The sequence below is a fragment of the Panthera onca genome, chromosome D4, assembly GCF_046562875.1.
Source record: "Panthera onca isolate mPanOnc1 chromosome D4, mPanOnc1 haplotype 2, whole genome shotgun sequence".
Classification (NCBI taxonomy): domain Eukaryota; kingdom Metazoa; phylum Chordata; class Mammalia; order Carnivora; family Felidae; genus Panthera; species Panthera onca.
This window is the reverse complement of record NC_138351.1, coordinates 42,777,976-42,792,769: the sequence shown is the minus strand read 5'-3', so window position 1 is coordinate 42,792,769 and position 14,794 is coordinate 42,777,976. Positions and strand designations below refer to the sequence as shown.

General features: G+C 38.7%; 1 protein-coding gene across 2 annotated transcripts in view; it reads right to left on the bottom strand.

Annotated features, from left to right (window-relative positions):
• CNTLN (centlein) overlaps positions 1-11,742 on the bottom strand; it is a 311,202-nt gene extending 299,460 nt beyond the window's left edge. For both annotated transcript variants that reach the window (XM_078436769.2, XM_078436771.2), the window contains exons 1-2: positions 11,301-11,742; positions 2,683-2,771 (exon numbers count right to left, since the gene is read on the bottom strand). In XM_078436769.2, the coding sequence (XP_078292895.2) occupies positions 2,683-2,771; positions 11,301-11,660 (449 nt within the window). In that variant the 5' untranslated portion in view covers positions 11,661-11,742. The remainder of the gene's footprint in view (positions 1-2,682; positions 2,772-11,300) is intronic.
• Between the last annotated feature and the right edge of the window lie 3,052 nt (positions 11,743-14,794).

The window sequence follows — 14,794 nt, the reverse complement described above, 5'->3', positions numbered from 1 at the left end:
TAAACTATCAATCAAGCATAAGGACAAAAGAAAGACATTTTCAGGCATGTAAGGAGTCAGAAAGTGACTTGTGCATCCTTTCTCAGAAATAATGTTGAAAACATAACCCAACAAAAAGAAAGATATGGGATACCAGGAACTGTGGAACAAGTCCAAGAGTACAATGAAAAGAAAATCTAAGGTAATAGCTATGAGTAGGTGTAGAAAGCAACTGGTCCAAATTCATACCATAAGCCAAAAGGCTCAAGGAAGAATGTCTTAGGCTGTTAAACAAATACAGACATTCTTTATGATAAGAAAGCAGAAAAGAAGGACCATTAGAAATTCCAAGGGGAAAAATGTTGTCTAGGAAGATCAAGACACAGATATTAAAACAGACTTAAATGTAACATTATTTGGGTAACTAGTGGACTATACAAAGACAGTGTATTTGACTTTGATTTTGAGAATATTCTTTTTTTGAAAAATAAAGATTCAATGGTATACCATTTTTCCTTTTTCACAAGTCAAAACATACTACATGGTTCTCTAGGAAATAAATGTTCACATAATTATAAAGTTATAAATGCCACTTATAGGCTTCCAGTTTCAAAAGTCAACTCAAATTTCAAAGTATCTCACAGTATGACCTATGAATTACAACATCAGAATTATCTGGAAAGCTGTTTTTAAAAGACTTCTAGGGGCGCCTGGGTGGCGCAGTCGGTTAAGCGTCCGACTTCAGCCAGGTCACGATCTCGCGGTCTCTGAGTTCGAGCCCCGCGTCAGGCTCTGGGCTGATGGCTCGGAGCCTGGAGCCTGTTTCCGATTCTGTGTCTCCCTCTCTCTCTGCCCCTCCCCCGTTCATGCTGTCTCTCTCTGTCCCAAAAATAAATAAAAAACGTTGAAAAAAAAAAAAAAAATTAAAAGACTTCTAGGGGTGCCTGGGTGGCTCAGTTAAAAAAAAAAAAAAAAAAAAAGAAGCATCCAACTCAGGTACAGCTCAGGTCATGATCTCACAGTTTCAAGTTCACGCCCTGCATTGGGCTCTGCACTGACTGCAGAGCCTGCTTGGGAATCTCTCTCTCTCCCTCTCTCTCTGCCTCTCCCCTGCTCATGCTGTCTCTGTCTCTCTCAAAGTAAATAAATAAACTTAAAAAAAAATTTTTAAGACTTCTGGACCTCATTGCTAGAGATTCAGTAGATCTAGGGAAAAACCCCAGAAATCTGCATTTTAATAAATTCACTAGGTATAGCTTAGGCACACTAAAATTTTGAGAATCATAGCTGTAAAGTAATAATCTCCAAAATTTCCCATTATATATCTTATCAGCATAGGGCTTTTGAGTATACTCACAAAATATATGTGCATTTATTTACAAAGTGTGTATATATACTTTTGTATGTGTATTATGTATATTAAAAAGTAGAAATCTCAAAGGGTGAGAAAGAGGACTCAACAATATGTTAATATTTCTCTCTCAACCAAGAGGAAAGTGAAAATTAAAGACAGTTTTAGTTAGTTTAAAAAAATAACAAATTAGAAAGCTGGAATATACAAATAAAATGAGAGGAGGATAATGAAAAAAATCACAGAAATTACTACTGAAGTCCCAAGAATGTTTCTTCTAGAAGGCTTATTTGGCTAGAAAACAGAATGCAACTGAGAGTGATCACATTTCATCTCAAGGAAATAATAAGATACTTCAACAAAAGGCTTAATTCTGATTATCGAAAGGGAAAAACTGATTGATGAATGAGACATATAAGTAACATGAAGAGAAAGTGAATATACTACTTCAAGAGTCCACAGTAATGGAGAATGGTAAAACTGTACATAGGTATCTATCACAGATTTTTAAAAGTCAAATTCCAGACAACACTGGAATGATCCTAGGGCCAGACATACCAAAAGTCAAGTTATCAAAAACTGATATTCAGATTATATAATCATGATTCCAATAAAGACACAGGAAACGGCATCCATCCATATGCTTAGCTTCTCATTTAGGAAATGTACTGAAATCCATTTAATACGAAAGCAAGTGTTTTTAATTGCTATGCTAAGCATCATAGGACTACCGTACACCAAATGTTTGGTAAGGAGTACCCAGCATCACTCTGCTATTTCTAACGACCAAGGAGAGGCCCAGTAATATATAGTTAAATAAATGAGCATCCCCTACAGGGTAATACACAGTGCTAAGCGAAATCCCTCAGCCTATTCCAGATTACTTTATTCTGGCAAGGTCATCCCAGGCTTTCAGGTACACACTGCAATTACCTTAGGGGAAAACTGAGCCATGTCTAGGAAGGATCATGTCTAGAAAGTTGTCAACAGAGGCAGTTTCAGAGTAAAAAACCAAGTAACAGGTACTTCTCTAATTTTTAAAGTTGTGTCATAATAGCTCAACACACCGACATAAACAGACATACACATAACACGCACACACACAATGTCTAAGTCACACTTTTATCTCTTACCTACAAACCTCCCAAATACATCAGAATATAAGTAGGAGATATGGCCTATTTATATTTATTAACTGGCACCCCTTGAAATAAGTCCAATAATTATTAATATCATGCTTCACATTCATTTGGAAATAAAATCTCTTTAGGGGCCTAATGCCAAGTTTTAATAATAAAGCAAAGCAAATTCAACAAACCAAATACTCATGAAAAAATTACTTGGAAGCTCACCGTTCTACAACCAAACTGACTGCTTGTGTGAGATCTGGGTTTGTCACCTGGAGACGTTTCCACAGAGACCATACAAATTCTTTATCAGCCTTAAAGAAACAAAAGACATTTTTAATGCATTGCTTTGTAGCTGTATCAGAGAAGACACTACATTAAATTTTAAAATGAAAAATGTTTCTTGATCTCTAGTTCTAGAACTATAAAACAGACTCTTGAAAACTGTAGCAGGAAAGCTTTATTTTAAGAAGTTCTTATACTGGTAACCCACATTCACTTCGACTATTTCTACCACCCACACTTCAGGGTACAAATGATGGAATGCTAAATATCAGTTATTTTGCTCTAAAAGGGAATTGCTCTCTATTTACAGCTCCATTTTTCAGCTCCCCTTTTCAGCAAAATTCCTTGGAAGAGTTGCCTATAAACACAGTCTCCACTTCCTCACCTCATTCACTCTATTACTTCCTCCAGTCAGATGTCCCTCCCTACTATGATGTTAAATTCCTTTTTTAAGGTCCCCTATGTAGCCAAATCCCATAGACAATGAGCAATTTTAGTCCTTACTGCCTAGGTCCATTGTCATCAACTATGGTTGAGAGTTAGGAATCACTTTAGGGGAAGTTTTTAAAAATAGTGATTATCTAGAGATTCTGATTTAATTGGTTTTGGGTAAGGTTCAAGCACCAGTATTTTTTACAAGTTCCTCAGGTGATTCTGTACACTCAGGATTAAATAAGAACCATTGCTCTAGGGGACCTCATAGTTCCATGGTTTCATGTATCAACTCTACACTAAGGACTTCCACATTTCCCGCCTTAGCTATTTCCTCTACCCCTAGGTGCAGACTCCGATTTCTAACTGCCTACTCAATAATTCCACTTGAATACCTAATAGGTATCTCAGATTTAACTTATCCAAAATAAACTTTTTGATTTCCTACTCTTTCACAAACCTACTCCTATGCATCTTAGAAAATGACACCACCATCTAGTCATTTCTTCAAAGGCCTAACACCTACAAGTCAATTCTGGTTGCTCTCTTCCTCGCATTTCCTGTCCAAACCATTAGTAAGTTCTATTACCTACAAAATATATCCCATTCTAGTTCAGGTCAACCTCTTCTCTTGCCTAGCCATCTATGATGGTTCCCCTAGTCTCCTTATAGCTCAAAAATCTCCACTGCATTCCCATCAGATTAGGAAAATAATCCAAACTCTGTATCAAGGCTACAAAACCCCACATTCTCCGGCCCCATACACACCTCCTCAACCTCATCTATCACTCTGTTCATTCATCACTCACACTAGTCTTCTTGCTCTACTTGTACCAGGGCCTTTGCACATGTACCATCCATCAGATTTTCATGTATATTATTTCCTCACTTCATTCAGGTCTTTGCTTAAATATCACCTCAAGAGAAATCTTCTCTACTATATTTGTAGCCACTGAAACCTTTAAGTCTCTGATAACCCTTTGCCCTGATTAAATTTTTTCACAACACATTTCATTTTATAATACTATATTTGGTTGGTTGATTGGTTAGGTTTACTTGTGTGGCAGATATTTTTGTGTCTGTGTCCATCATCCATTCTTTCCTTCCTATTAGAAACCATTTGGCTTTTTGCTGCCCAATTAAAAGAATTAAAAGACAGGTCCCTCTTACCTATGGGTATATGACTAAGTTCTGCCAACAAAATATGAGAACTATTGCTAGAAATCTTAAAATTAGACTTATGTCTACCAAACGTGTACAAATAATTTTTCTCTTGTATCTTGTTGCATATTTATTTATGATGAAACATTTCAGAAAAGGGTAAGTTATTAGTTTTATATATTCAAATGTATCCATCTTTCCCATTATGGCTTATTGACTTTATGTACCAATTTTTCTAATCAGCCTTCTCTACTCAGAGATTAGAAATGTATCTACCTATGGGATGCCTGGGTGGTTCAGTTAGTTGAGCATCTCACTCCTGAATTCAGCTTGGGTCATGGTCCCAGGGTCATGGGATCAAGCCCCACGTTAGGCTCTGTGCTGTGCATGGAGCCTGCTTGGGATTCTCTCTCTCTCTGTCCCTTCCCCATTTGCACATGCACATGCACAGTCTCTCTAAAATTAAAAAAAATTATGTACCTATACTTTCTTATAAAATTTTTGTTTTCCTTTTTTAATGCTCAAATCTTTGATCTACTTTATTTACTTGTTTTTAAAGGACTTTTGACAGTCTGAGTAGAAGAGACTACTACCTTTCCTAAACAGTCCTATATATATCATGCTTTACTTTACACCTTTAGAACCAAGAATTTAGAATTTGGGTATTAAAATAATTTGGGTTGGGACACCTGAGTAACTCAGTTCTTAATGAAGCGCCTACTGATTTCAGCTCAGGTCATGATCTCACGGTTCCTAAGATGGAGCCTTTGGTGGGGCTTCACGCTGATAGCACAGAGACTGCTTGGGATTCTCTCTCTGTGTCTCTTTGCTCTCCCCCATTCTCTCTCTCTCCCTCTTTCAAAGTAAATAAATAAACTTAAGAAAGGAAAGAAGGAAGGAAGGGAGGAAAGGAGGGAGAGAGGGACAGAAGGGAGGGAAGATTTGAGTTAAAGACAAGAAATGTCACTATATAAATCACATGTCGTAACCTGCCTAGAGGGTAGTGAAGGTAAGAAAATATAAACTACGCAACATAATGTGCTCTAATATCTCTAGTTTTAAAGGTATGCTGAGGAAATATCAAAATCCCTTCCAACAAATATTATCTAGAAATTTATCTTACAGCTCCCTTCAAAACAAAATAGGGAAGATTTACATGTATTTTCACCTCAACTTTTCTAACTAAAATATTAAGAAAGGTTATTATTGGGGCACCTGGGTGGCTCAGTCAGTTAAGTGTCTGACTTCGGCTCGGGTCATGATCTCATGGTTTGTGGGTTCGAGCCCCACATCGGGCTCTGTGCTGACAGCTCAGAGCCTGGAGCCTGCTTCGGATTCTGTGTCTCCCTCTCTCTCTCTGCCCCTCCCCTCCTCATGCTTTGTGTTTCTCTGTCTCTCAAAAATAAATAAACGTTGAAAAAAAATTTTTTTAAAAAGAAAGGTTATTAAGTAAAAATATAAAAAAGTAGGTTTTCTTTAGTTACTTCCACTTAAATAAGTTATTTCCGCTTAAATAAGTTATGACTTAATAACAAAGGACTTAGCTCTAGCACAGTTGAAGAGATATAGCAAGAAGTCAAAAAATATCTGATGAAAAAAAATCTTTACATCTTAATTTGTACATTTTTTCTCTTTTTCCCATTGTTGATAGTTAATGGTTATTTCACATCTCCTGTTCAATCTGCACCAAAGAGAAAGTAACAACAAATTCTTTTTTCTAATTTACAAATTTCTAAAGTTGTTATTATTTTTTTTTTTTTAATTTGTGGTCATCAAAGGTATTCAGATTCCCTTTGTCACCTAAAAACACTCAAATGTATAAGTGATAGTTTATTTGAAAAAAAAAAAGCAAGTTCTTTTGTAAGTAATAAAATGTTATAAATGGATTGTGAGACTACCGTATTAGTTTTGTGACTTTTCCAGTTATTTATTTATCTAAATGTTTATTTATTTATTTTGAGAGAGAGAGCAAGCAAGGGAGGGGCAGAGAGGAGGACAGAGAGAGAATCCCAAGCAGGCTCCACACTGTCAGCACACAGCATGATGCGAGGGGCTTGAGTTCACCAGCAATGAGATCATAACCTGAGCCAAAATTGAGTCAGACAATTAGCCAACTGAGCCACACAGGTGCCCCAAGTTTTTCAGTTATTTAATGCTGTATAATCTTCAATGTGGTTTATACCTTAAATTACTAAAAAGACCCTCTTTCACATGCAAGAATAAATAAAGCGTCCCCCTAAAACACAAAACTAATTGCCAAACTATTCCAGACATTATTAAAACAGAAAACTATTGCCAATCATATCCTCTTTATAGTTTCCCTTCTTTGGGGCACATAAATAGGTCCTTTTAAAATAATTTTAAAAAGGGGCACCTGGGTAGCTCAGTCAGCTGAGCGTCCGATTTTGGCTCAGGGCATGATCTCACGGTTCGTGAGTTCAAGCCCCACATCAGGCTCACTGCTATCAGCCTGTCAGCACAGAGCCCGCTTCAGATCCCCCTCTCTCTGCCCTTCCCCTGCTTGCACTCTCCCAAAAAACAAAACAAAAAGTTTAATTAATTAATTAATTAAAAATAAAGGGGCACCTGGGTGGGTCAGTTGGTTAAGTGTCTGACTTCAGCTCAGGCCATGATCATGTGGTTCATTAGTGTGAGCCCCAGCACTGGGCTTTCTGCTGTCAGCACAGAGCCTGCTTCAAGATCCTGTCTTCTCTCTCTGGCCCTCCCCCACTCAAACCTTTTCTCTCTCTCTCTCTCAAAACAAACATTTAAAAACTCATAAATTATTTATTCTTACTCCATAACTTTGACACAGAATCAAGTAATTTAAAATTTAAATTAGGGATACCCAGCTGGCTCAGGCAGAAGTACATGTGACTCTTGATTTGGAGTTGTAAGTTCGAGCCCCACATTGGGTATAGAGATTACTCAAAGAAATAAACTTTTAAAAATAATTTAAATTTAAAAATCCTACTCCTCATAAAGTTTATCAAATTCAGCCTATGAAAGAGTTGACTAAATGCTTGGAGATCTGAATCTAAATTATCTTAGTAGTGTATTGGTCTTGACTTTCACTTATCAGCTGACATGGAAATAAGTATCAACTTTACAGACACAGACATCCAAAACATTTGTACTTTTTTGTACTCTCCCAGCACCTAGTTTACTGTCTGGCAACATAACAGGAGGAATGAATTCTACTGGAGGAAAGAATTCAACAAACATGAAAACTATTTCCTATATTTAAATAAATAATTTGCCTATCAGAACCTAGGGTAAGTCTCTCAATAAATTATTGTGAAAAATAATTGCACAAACTATTGTGCTAACACTGGTGAGGATTCTAATTATACCGTAGGTTCTTAAATTTTTTTTTTCTTTATGAATGACTGGACAAGTTTTCAAAACACCTAAAAATCTAACAAAAAATATAACTGGCTAACTTCTCTGGTTATATATTCTTAATTCCAACATCACATACTTCATTAAACTTAGTTTCATCATTAAAGTTACATTAATAAACATATATTTCATTTCTTTCTTTTTTTTTTTTTTTTTTTTAGTAAAGCCTACATCCAACCTGGGGCTTGAACTCACAAACTGGAGATCAAGAGTCACATGCTCTGAGGAGCCTGGGTGGCTCAGTTGGTTAAGTGGCCAACTTCGGCTCAGGTCACAATCTCCTGGCTTGTGAGTTCAAGCCCCACGTCGGGCTCTGGGCTGATAGCTCAGAGCTTGGAGCCTGTTTCGGATTCTGTGTCTCCCTCTCTCTGCCCCTCCCCTGTTCACACTCTGTCTATGTCTCTCTCAAAAATAAATAAAACATCAAAAAAAATTTTTTTAAGAGTCATATGCTCTACCGACTGAACCAGCCAGGTATCTATCTATCTATCTATCTATCTATAATTTAAATGCCCTAAATAATTTTTTACCTTAAATTGATTTAGAGGTTTAGTGAATATTTTTGGATGCTGCTGAAAAAGGAAATAAGCTTTGAGATATACATACATATGTCACACTCAAATATATATGTGTGTGTGTATATACATTACACATATATAACATTACTTTTTCTCTTCTGGTATTCTACAAGTGCTGATGAATGTATATATACACATACTTGCAATATACTGAACTGCAAATAGAACACATTCTTGTCACAAGTAGAACACATTCTTAAAATATATAATCAAATTAAGAGTAAAGGTGGGTTCTAAATCAATGGACAAAGCATAAATGTCATGCACTTAAAATTGTTGTAGCACCCTTGAAATTTCATTAGGAAGAAGCTACAGTGGGAAGCTAATGTCTTATCCTCAGTAAGTCCAGTACAGACAGCTTTTCTCTCCACACTGAAGTTAATCATGTTTTCTTTAGCTACGCATTATATGTATGTTGCTTGCTAATCTGAAGCCATATAAAAAAAGCCTTTAATATTATCATCACATAGAGTTGGATGAGAAACATTTGGAACTGAGATAGCCTTCTTATACATGCTTATTCTGAGTAATTCCAGTGGGGTGGAGGGTCACATGGAACCACTCAAACTTTCTTTTTCTCCACCAAGTACATATAATTGAATTCCTATAAGCTAAATGTGGAAAAAGAACCAACTAGATGAAGCCACTATTTATGACCAGAGACTAATTTGCAGGCTTCTTTTCCCCCAAACTATACATTTGACCCATTAGTGTGTCAAATTAATTTAGTAGATTTGAGCAGTATTTTCTTAAAAAGTGTTAATTTAAAAGAAAAATCAGTGTTCATGGTGAACAATTAGGGTAAATATTATTTCTGAAATTCTAGTTATGCGTATGTTGTGCATACTTAGGTTAAGGTGAAAATGAACTTATTTTGGGTTGCGATTTTTGAAAAGTTTGAAAACCAGGGTTAATACTATATATTCTTGGGTAATGTGATTTATAGCTAAAGAAGTAGAACAAATCAAAAGGTGTAAAAGTGAATTTTAATTATTTAAATGCTTTTTTTATAAAACAGTTGGGAATTCAATTATTATTTCTCCTAAGTTTCAAACTGTGGTTTGACCACAGTTTTGAATGGGATACTGCCAATCTCATCTCACATTACTGGAATGCCTACGATCATCTAACAGGGACAATATTACAAAAATCTCAAGAACCATCACTCTAGCCTAATTATGACCATCTCTATTCTTACATCTAGGCATCTACAGTGCCTAGAGCACTTTAATCATCTTCCTAGGCCATATATGTCCAAGGTCACAAGGGCCAACACGGTATTTGAAGCTACATTTCTAAAGAATAGGAAATGGAGGGGCGCCTGGGTGGCTGAGTGGGTTAACCTCTGACTTCAGCTCAGGTTATGATCTCGCGGTTTGTGGGTTTGAGCCCCACATAGGGTTCCATGCTGACAGCTCAGAACCTGGAGCCTGCCTCAGATTCTGTCGCTCCCTCTCTCAGTCACTCCTTCACTCACACTCTGTGTCTCTCTCTCTCTCTCAAAAATAAACATTAAAATAAAAATTAAAAAAAAAAAAGAATAGGGAGTGGATTTGGGGGTGGGGGTCATTGGGCTGTTTCCAATAGAGTGAGTTCCTTACTCAAATCAGTTATAAAAAGTAAATATTTCAGCTCCTAAATATTTCAGCTGTAACTATGGCATATAGAGAGAGGGAAGGGGGAAGAGTATAGAAGTTATGGGCAAATAGCATCTTAGATTAGGACCTGTTAAAGTAACAAAAGCCTTTATCATGGGTTAACATCTTCAAACTATCCAAAGGTGAGGTGTGTAGATGACAAAATGTTTTAATTCACTGGTGTCTCTTATTTGTTCCTTTGCTCCTTATCCAGTAAAGAACAGAAAATCGGAAAATGACAAAGAAACAGTCACATAGTATTTCCCCAAATTGTTTAAGCAAATGTGTATTCAATTTGAACAAGACTGTCCTGTTTTTACAGCCTTGACTCCATCAGCAAGGACCTACAAAAGGAGCAAAAGAATCCAATGGAACAAACAGAGAGAATGAAAATCATGAATTTTTACTAATCTAAACTGATGACACTGTTCATAGTTACCTTGGTTTTTAGTAGTTCCTAACTGGTTCTATCTTGAAGACAGAGTGACTCAAACATCTATCGTTGAGTGAATCCCCAGCATTTATATCTCCCAACCCTGTCTAAAGGTTCTGGTAAGATCAGAGAAGAGATGGTGGTAAGGATGCAAAACTAAACTAAAATCAAACCTCTTTGAACATGAGTGCAGTCAAGCTATCTTTAATAACTCTACAAATAACAGGAAAATAATTCAACAGAATCGATTTAGGAAATGCTTTTCACTGGCAACATGATATGAAAATCAAATTTCTCTTTCAAGGATACAGAATTAGTATAACTGATTAATAAACATCAAGCATCATCTATTATGCGTGAAAGTTCCCACCCCAAGACTCCCTAAAAATTACTGGTCTGTGTTTACAACTTAAGTTTAACTTGACTTAAGAACAAGTGTGGGTTTGAAAATTAAAAACAGGTTCTTTCACCGATGGATTTTATTTTAATAGAAGTGTTTAAACTTTCCTGTTCGATGTATCAACTCGTGGACTGCACTCCACTCCTCTCCAAGTACCACTAACAGTCACAACCAAGAACTTGGGCTTCTGGGGGGTGAGGGGGGTGCGACTACACGTTTTGGTGGCATTCAAGTGAACAAAACCAAACCCGGGCGCCGAGGCGAACCCTGCCCGGCCTGTCCGGGGAGGAGCGGGAGCCCCTGGTCAGGGAGCGGGGCGCTGCTACGTCCCCCCAGCACTAAGCAGCGGGCCGGGCTGGGTGTGGAAACCGGGAGGCAGCGCCGCCGGACGGAGATGGGTGGGTCCCCAACCCGCGCAGCGACGCAGCCTAAGGCAGAGGGAGAGGGGCGCGCTTCCCCATCGGACCGGCCCCGGCCGCGCTGTGTAGGGGAAAGGCCGGAGGCCACCTCGATACCTGACACAGGGCCAGCTCCTCCTTTAGGCTGCTCAGCTCTTCCTCCAGCAGCTGCGTCCGGGTCACCATCGCCTCCTCTACCGAGATGCCCTCTAGTCGCTTGGACCCCATGGGCGAGCTGAGGAGGGGAGCCTGAGCCGGAGCTGCACCCCCTGGCCCTCGCCGGCCCCCTGACCCTTCTTCGCCCCGCCAGCATATATCGTTTTTGTCCACGACGCCCTCCCGCACTGCATTCGCAAGACCCGAGGCCTCGCTGCGCACTGCGTGTACCACAGCTCCCCGCCCAACACGTGGGGACCAGGGACCCAACTGTCGCGCTGGGGGCGGAGGGAGCGGGGAGGGAGGCGAGCGCGCCGCCATGGCCGCGGCTGCTAACGGGTCAAGTTCCCTCTTGGAAACTCCACCTCCCCTTCCCCATCCTGGCGAGCCCCAAGCTGTGAGCCGCGCATGCGCGAGACTTTTCCCGCCTTGGCGCGCGGGGTCTCGCGCTCGCGGATCCTGGCCAGCTTTCCGCGGGCCGCGCGCCCGGCGCGAGCGTTAGGCTGCGCACGCGCCGTGGCCCAAGGGGTTAGGCCAGAAAGCTGTGCGCGCTACCCCGACGTGCCGGCCCGAGTGTTCAGTTCCCATCGCCACGCCTTCTCGCCCACCTAAAACCCTACCCGCCACTTAGCGCCTAGCTTACATCCCACCTCTTAAAGTCTTCCTTGACAAGCCCCTAGCCCCAAATGATCCTTAACTGTGAATTCCTTCGCCTTCAAGGCCCCTGCCAACTCGTTTGTCACGTTTCATTGACCGCCCTGGAGTGTTAGTTACACAGCTAATCTCTCCAGCGCTGTTGTAAACTCCTTGAGGATCAGGGAATAAGTTTTACACTTAAGTGTTTTCTTCACACCCTTTAGCAAAACTGCTTTACGTACAGCTGACATCCAGCTGAGTGATGTCAGGGAGATGTGGAAAGCCTTGTGCTGAGCTGGGACTATCAGGCGGATTTCCCATTTGAATTACGATCCTTTGCGCACCCTTTGTCTTTTGCTTTGCAAGAGACATGATTTCCTTTAAGTTTTTATGGCAGCTTCTTTTAAGCAATTGGCTGACTATCAGAGCGAGTGTGACCCACACTGCCCCCCAGTTTGGGTCCTTGGACCAATTTGAAATCGGTAATTCGAGCTTGGTTAAAGAACTGAGATCAGCTTTCAGTGGCTCATCCTCTATCTCCCTCTCCCTCCCTCTCTCCCTATCCTTCTCCTTCTCTCTCCCTCCCTTTTTTTCTTCCTTCTTTCCTGCTTTCTTTATAAGCTTATAATAGACAATAACCTTCTTTTTCTTTGCCATTATAACACGTCCTACTTCTCTTGTAACGGATCCACGTTGAACTAGCAGTAGGGTTTTACCAAAGCTAGATGGCTTTCTTCTGCAGAAAGGGTTCCAGAATACATAGAGAGCTGAGGTAGGCAAAGGAGGACTGTGGAAACAGGGAGGTGACCACTTTAACTGATGACTGCTTCATTAATCAGAATTACTGCTTTGTGTGAGAATTTAGCTAGCACATGGAAAGACACCCTTCCAATTAGAATCCTGCTGAGGCAGGATGAGTGGGCTTCCTTCCCACTGAAGGTGAACACCTCACAAAATTTATAAAAGGATTATGTTAGAAAAAGTACCAAAAGCCTATATTAGGAGTAACTCCCATATTGAACATTTACTATATGCTGAGTCCAGGGCTAAATATGTTTCATATATGTACTTATTAAATCCTTACATTACTGTAAAATAGATATTATGTTCACTTTACTAGCGAGAAAACTTAGAGTTAGGAGATTACTGTACCCTGCCTGAAGTCCCACATCTGGTGTTAGAAAAGCTAGAATATGGATCCACTTAATTCTAAAACCTGTCTCTGATCTACCTTTACTCCATACCTGTCACTTGAAATACAGCATTACGTCTGAGCATATGAGATTTCATTGGGTTTAAGACTGAGAATTCTAGTCACAAAATTCACAAGTTTGGCATGAAATCATTATGAATGTACATTCTTAATAGCTATTTGTTATTCACTCAAAAGGGCATCATTTTATCCAATTATAGAAAGATTCTTCTGAAAAACAGTCAAATTTATTATGTTCAATAAATACACATTTAACTTAAAGAAGAATATCCTGAATCTATGGCTAGGTAGATAAGTTTTCTTCTTTTTTTGTTTGGCAAAATACACATAACATAAAATGTACCATTATAACCATTTGAAGTGGCTACAAATAAAATGTCTTGAAGTATATTCACAGTGCTAGGCAACCATCACCACTATCTAGTTCCAGAACATTATTCACCCCCCAAACCAAAACCCATGTCCATTGTTTACTCCCCATTTCTACTAACCATCCCACCCCTCAAGCCCCAGGTAACCACCAACTTGCTTTCTGTCTCTGTGGATTTGCCTCTTCTGAATATTTCGTACAAATAGAACCATGCAATATGTGACCTTTTACATCTGGCTTCTTTCCCTTAGTATGTTCTCAAGCTTCATCCATTTTGTAGCGTGTAGCAGGACTTCATTTTCTTTTAGCCAAATAATATTCCACTATATGCATATATCATAATGTGTCTATCCATTTTTCTATTGATGGATGTTTGGGTTATTTCCACCTTTTGCCTATTGTGAATAGAGCTGGTATGAACATTCACATACAGGTTATTGTTTGAACAGGTTAGTCTTGATTTTTTTGTATATACAGATAGGAATTGCTGGCTCATATGTTAATTCTATGTTTAACTTATTAAGGAACTACCAAACCGTTTTCTACAGCAGCAGCACCATTTTACATTCCCACCAACAATGTATAAGAGTTCCAATTTCTCCACATCCTCACCAACACTTGTTACTTTCCCTTTTTTATGGCCATACTAGTGGGTGTGAAATGGTATCTCATAATGGCTTTGATTTACATTTCCCTAATGACTAATGACATTGATCACCTTTTCATGTTCTTTCATGTGCTTTTCATGTTGGACATTTATCCTTTTTGGAGAAAGGTCAATTAAAATCTTTTGTCCATTTTTTATTGGGATTTTTATCTTTTCATTGTTGAGTGATAAGTGTTCTTTACTGGTATATTAAGCATAAAAAAAATTGCACATTTTCAGAAGGTACATAGGGAATTCTTTCTTGTATTATTTGGGAAAATGACAGAAACCTGTGAAACGTTGAATATTAACAATTGTATCTCAAAAAGGTAAGTTAAAGATATCTAATACCATCTGAATAAAACTGTCCAAAACAAACAACAGTGTCTCTCTGGTGCAATTCTTTGTTCAAACGTTTAAAAATGATGATATCTGTTCTGCAGAAATTAATAATAAACACTGCTAGGACGAAATATATTAGAACATAGAAATACACAATTCTATCCATATCATTGTTATATAGTTGAAATATTGTGGGAAATGTGCAAGTCAATATGATATTTAGATTGCATCTCTCATTTTAATTTTAA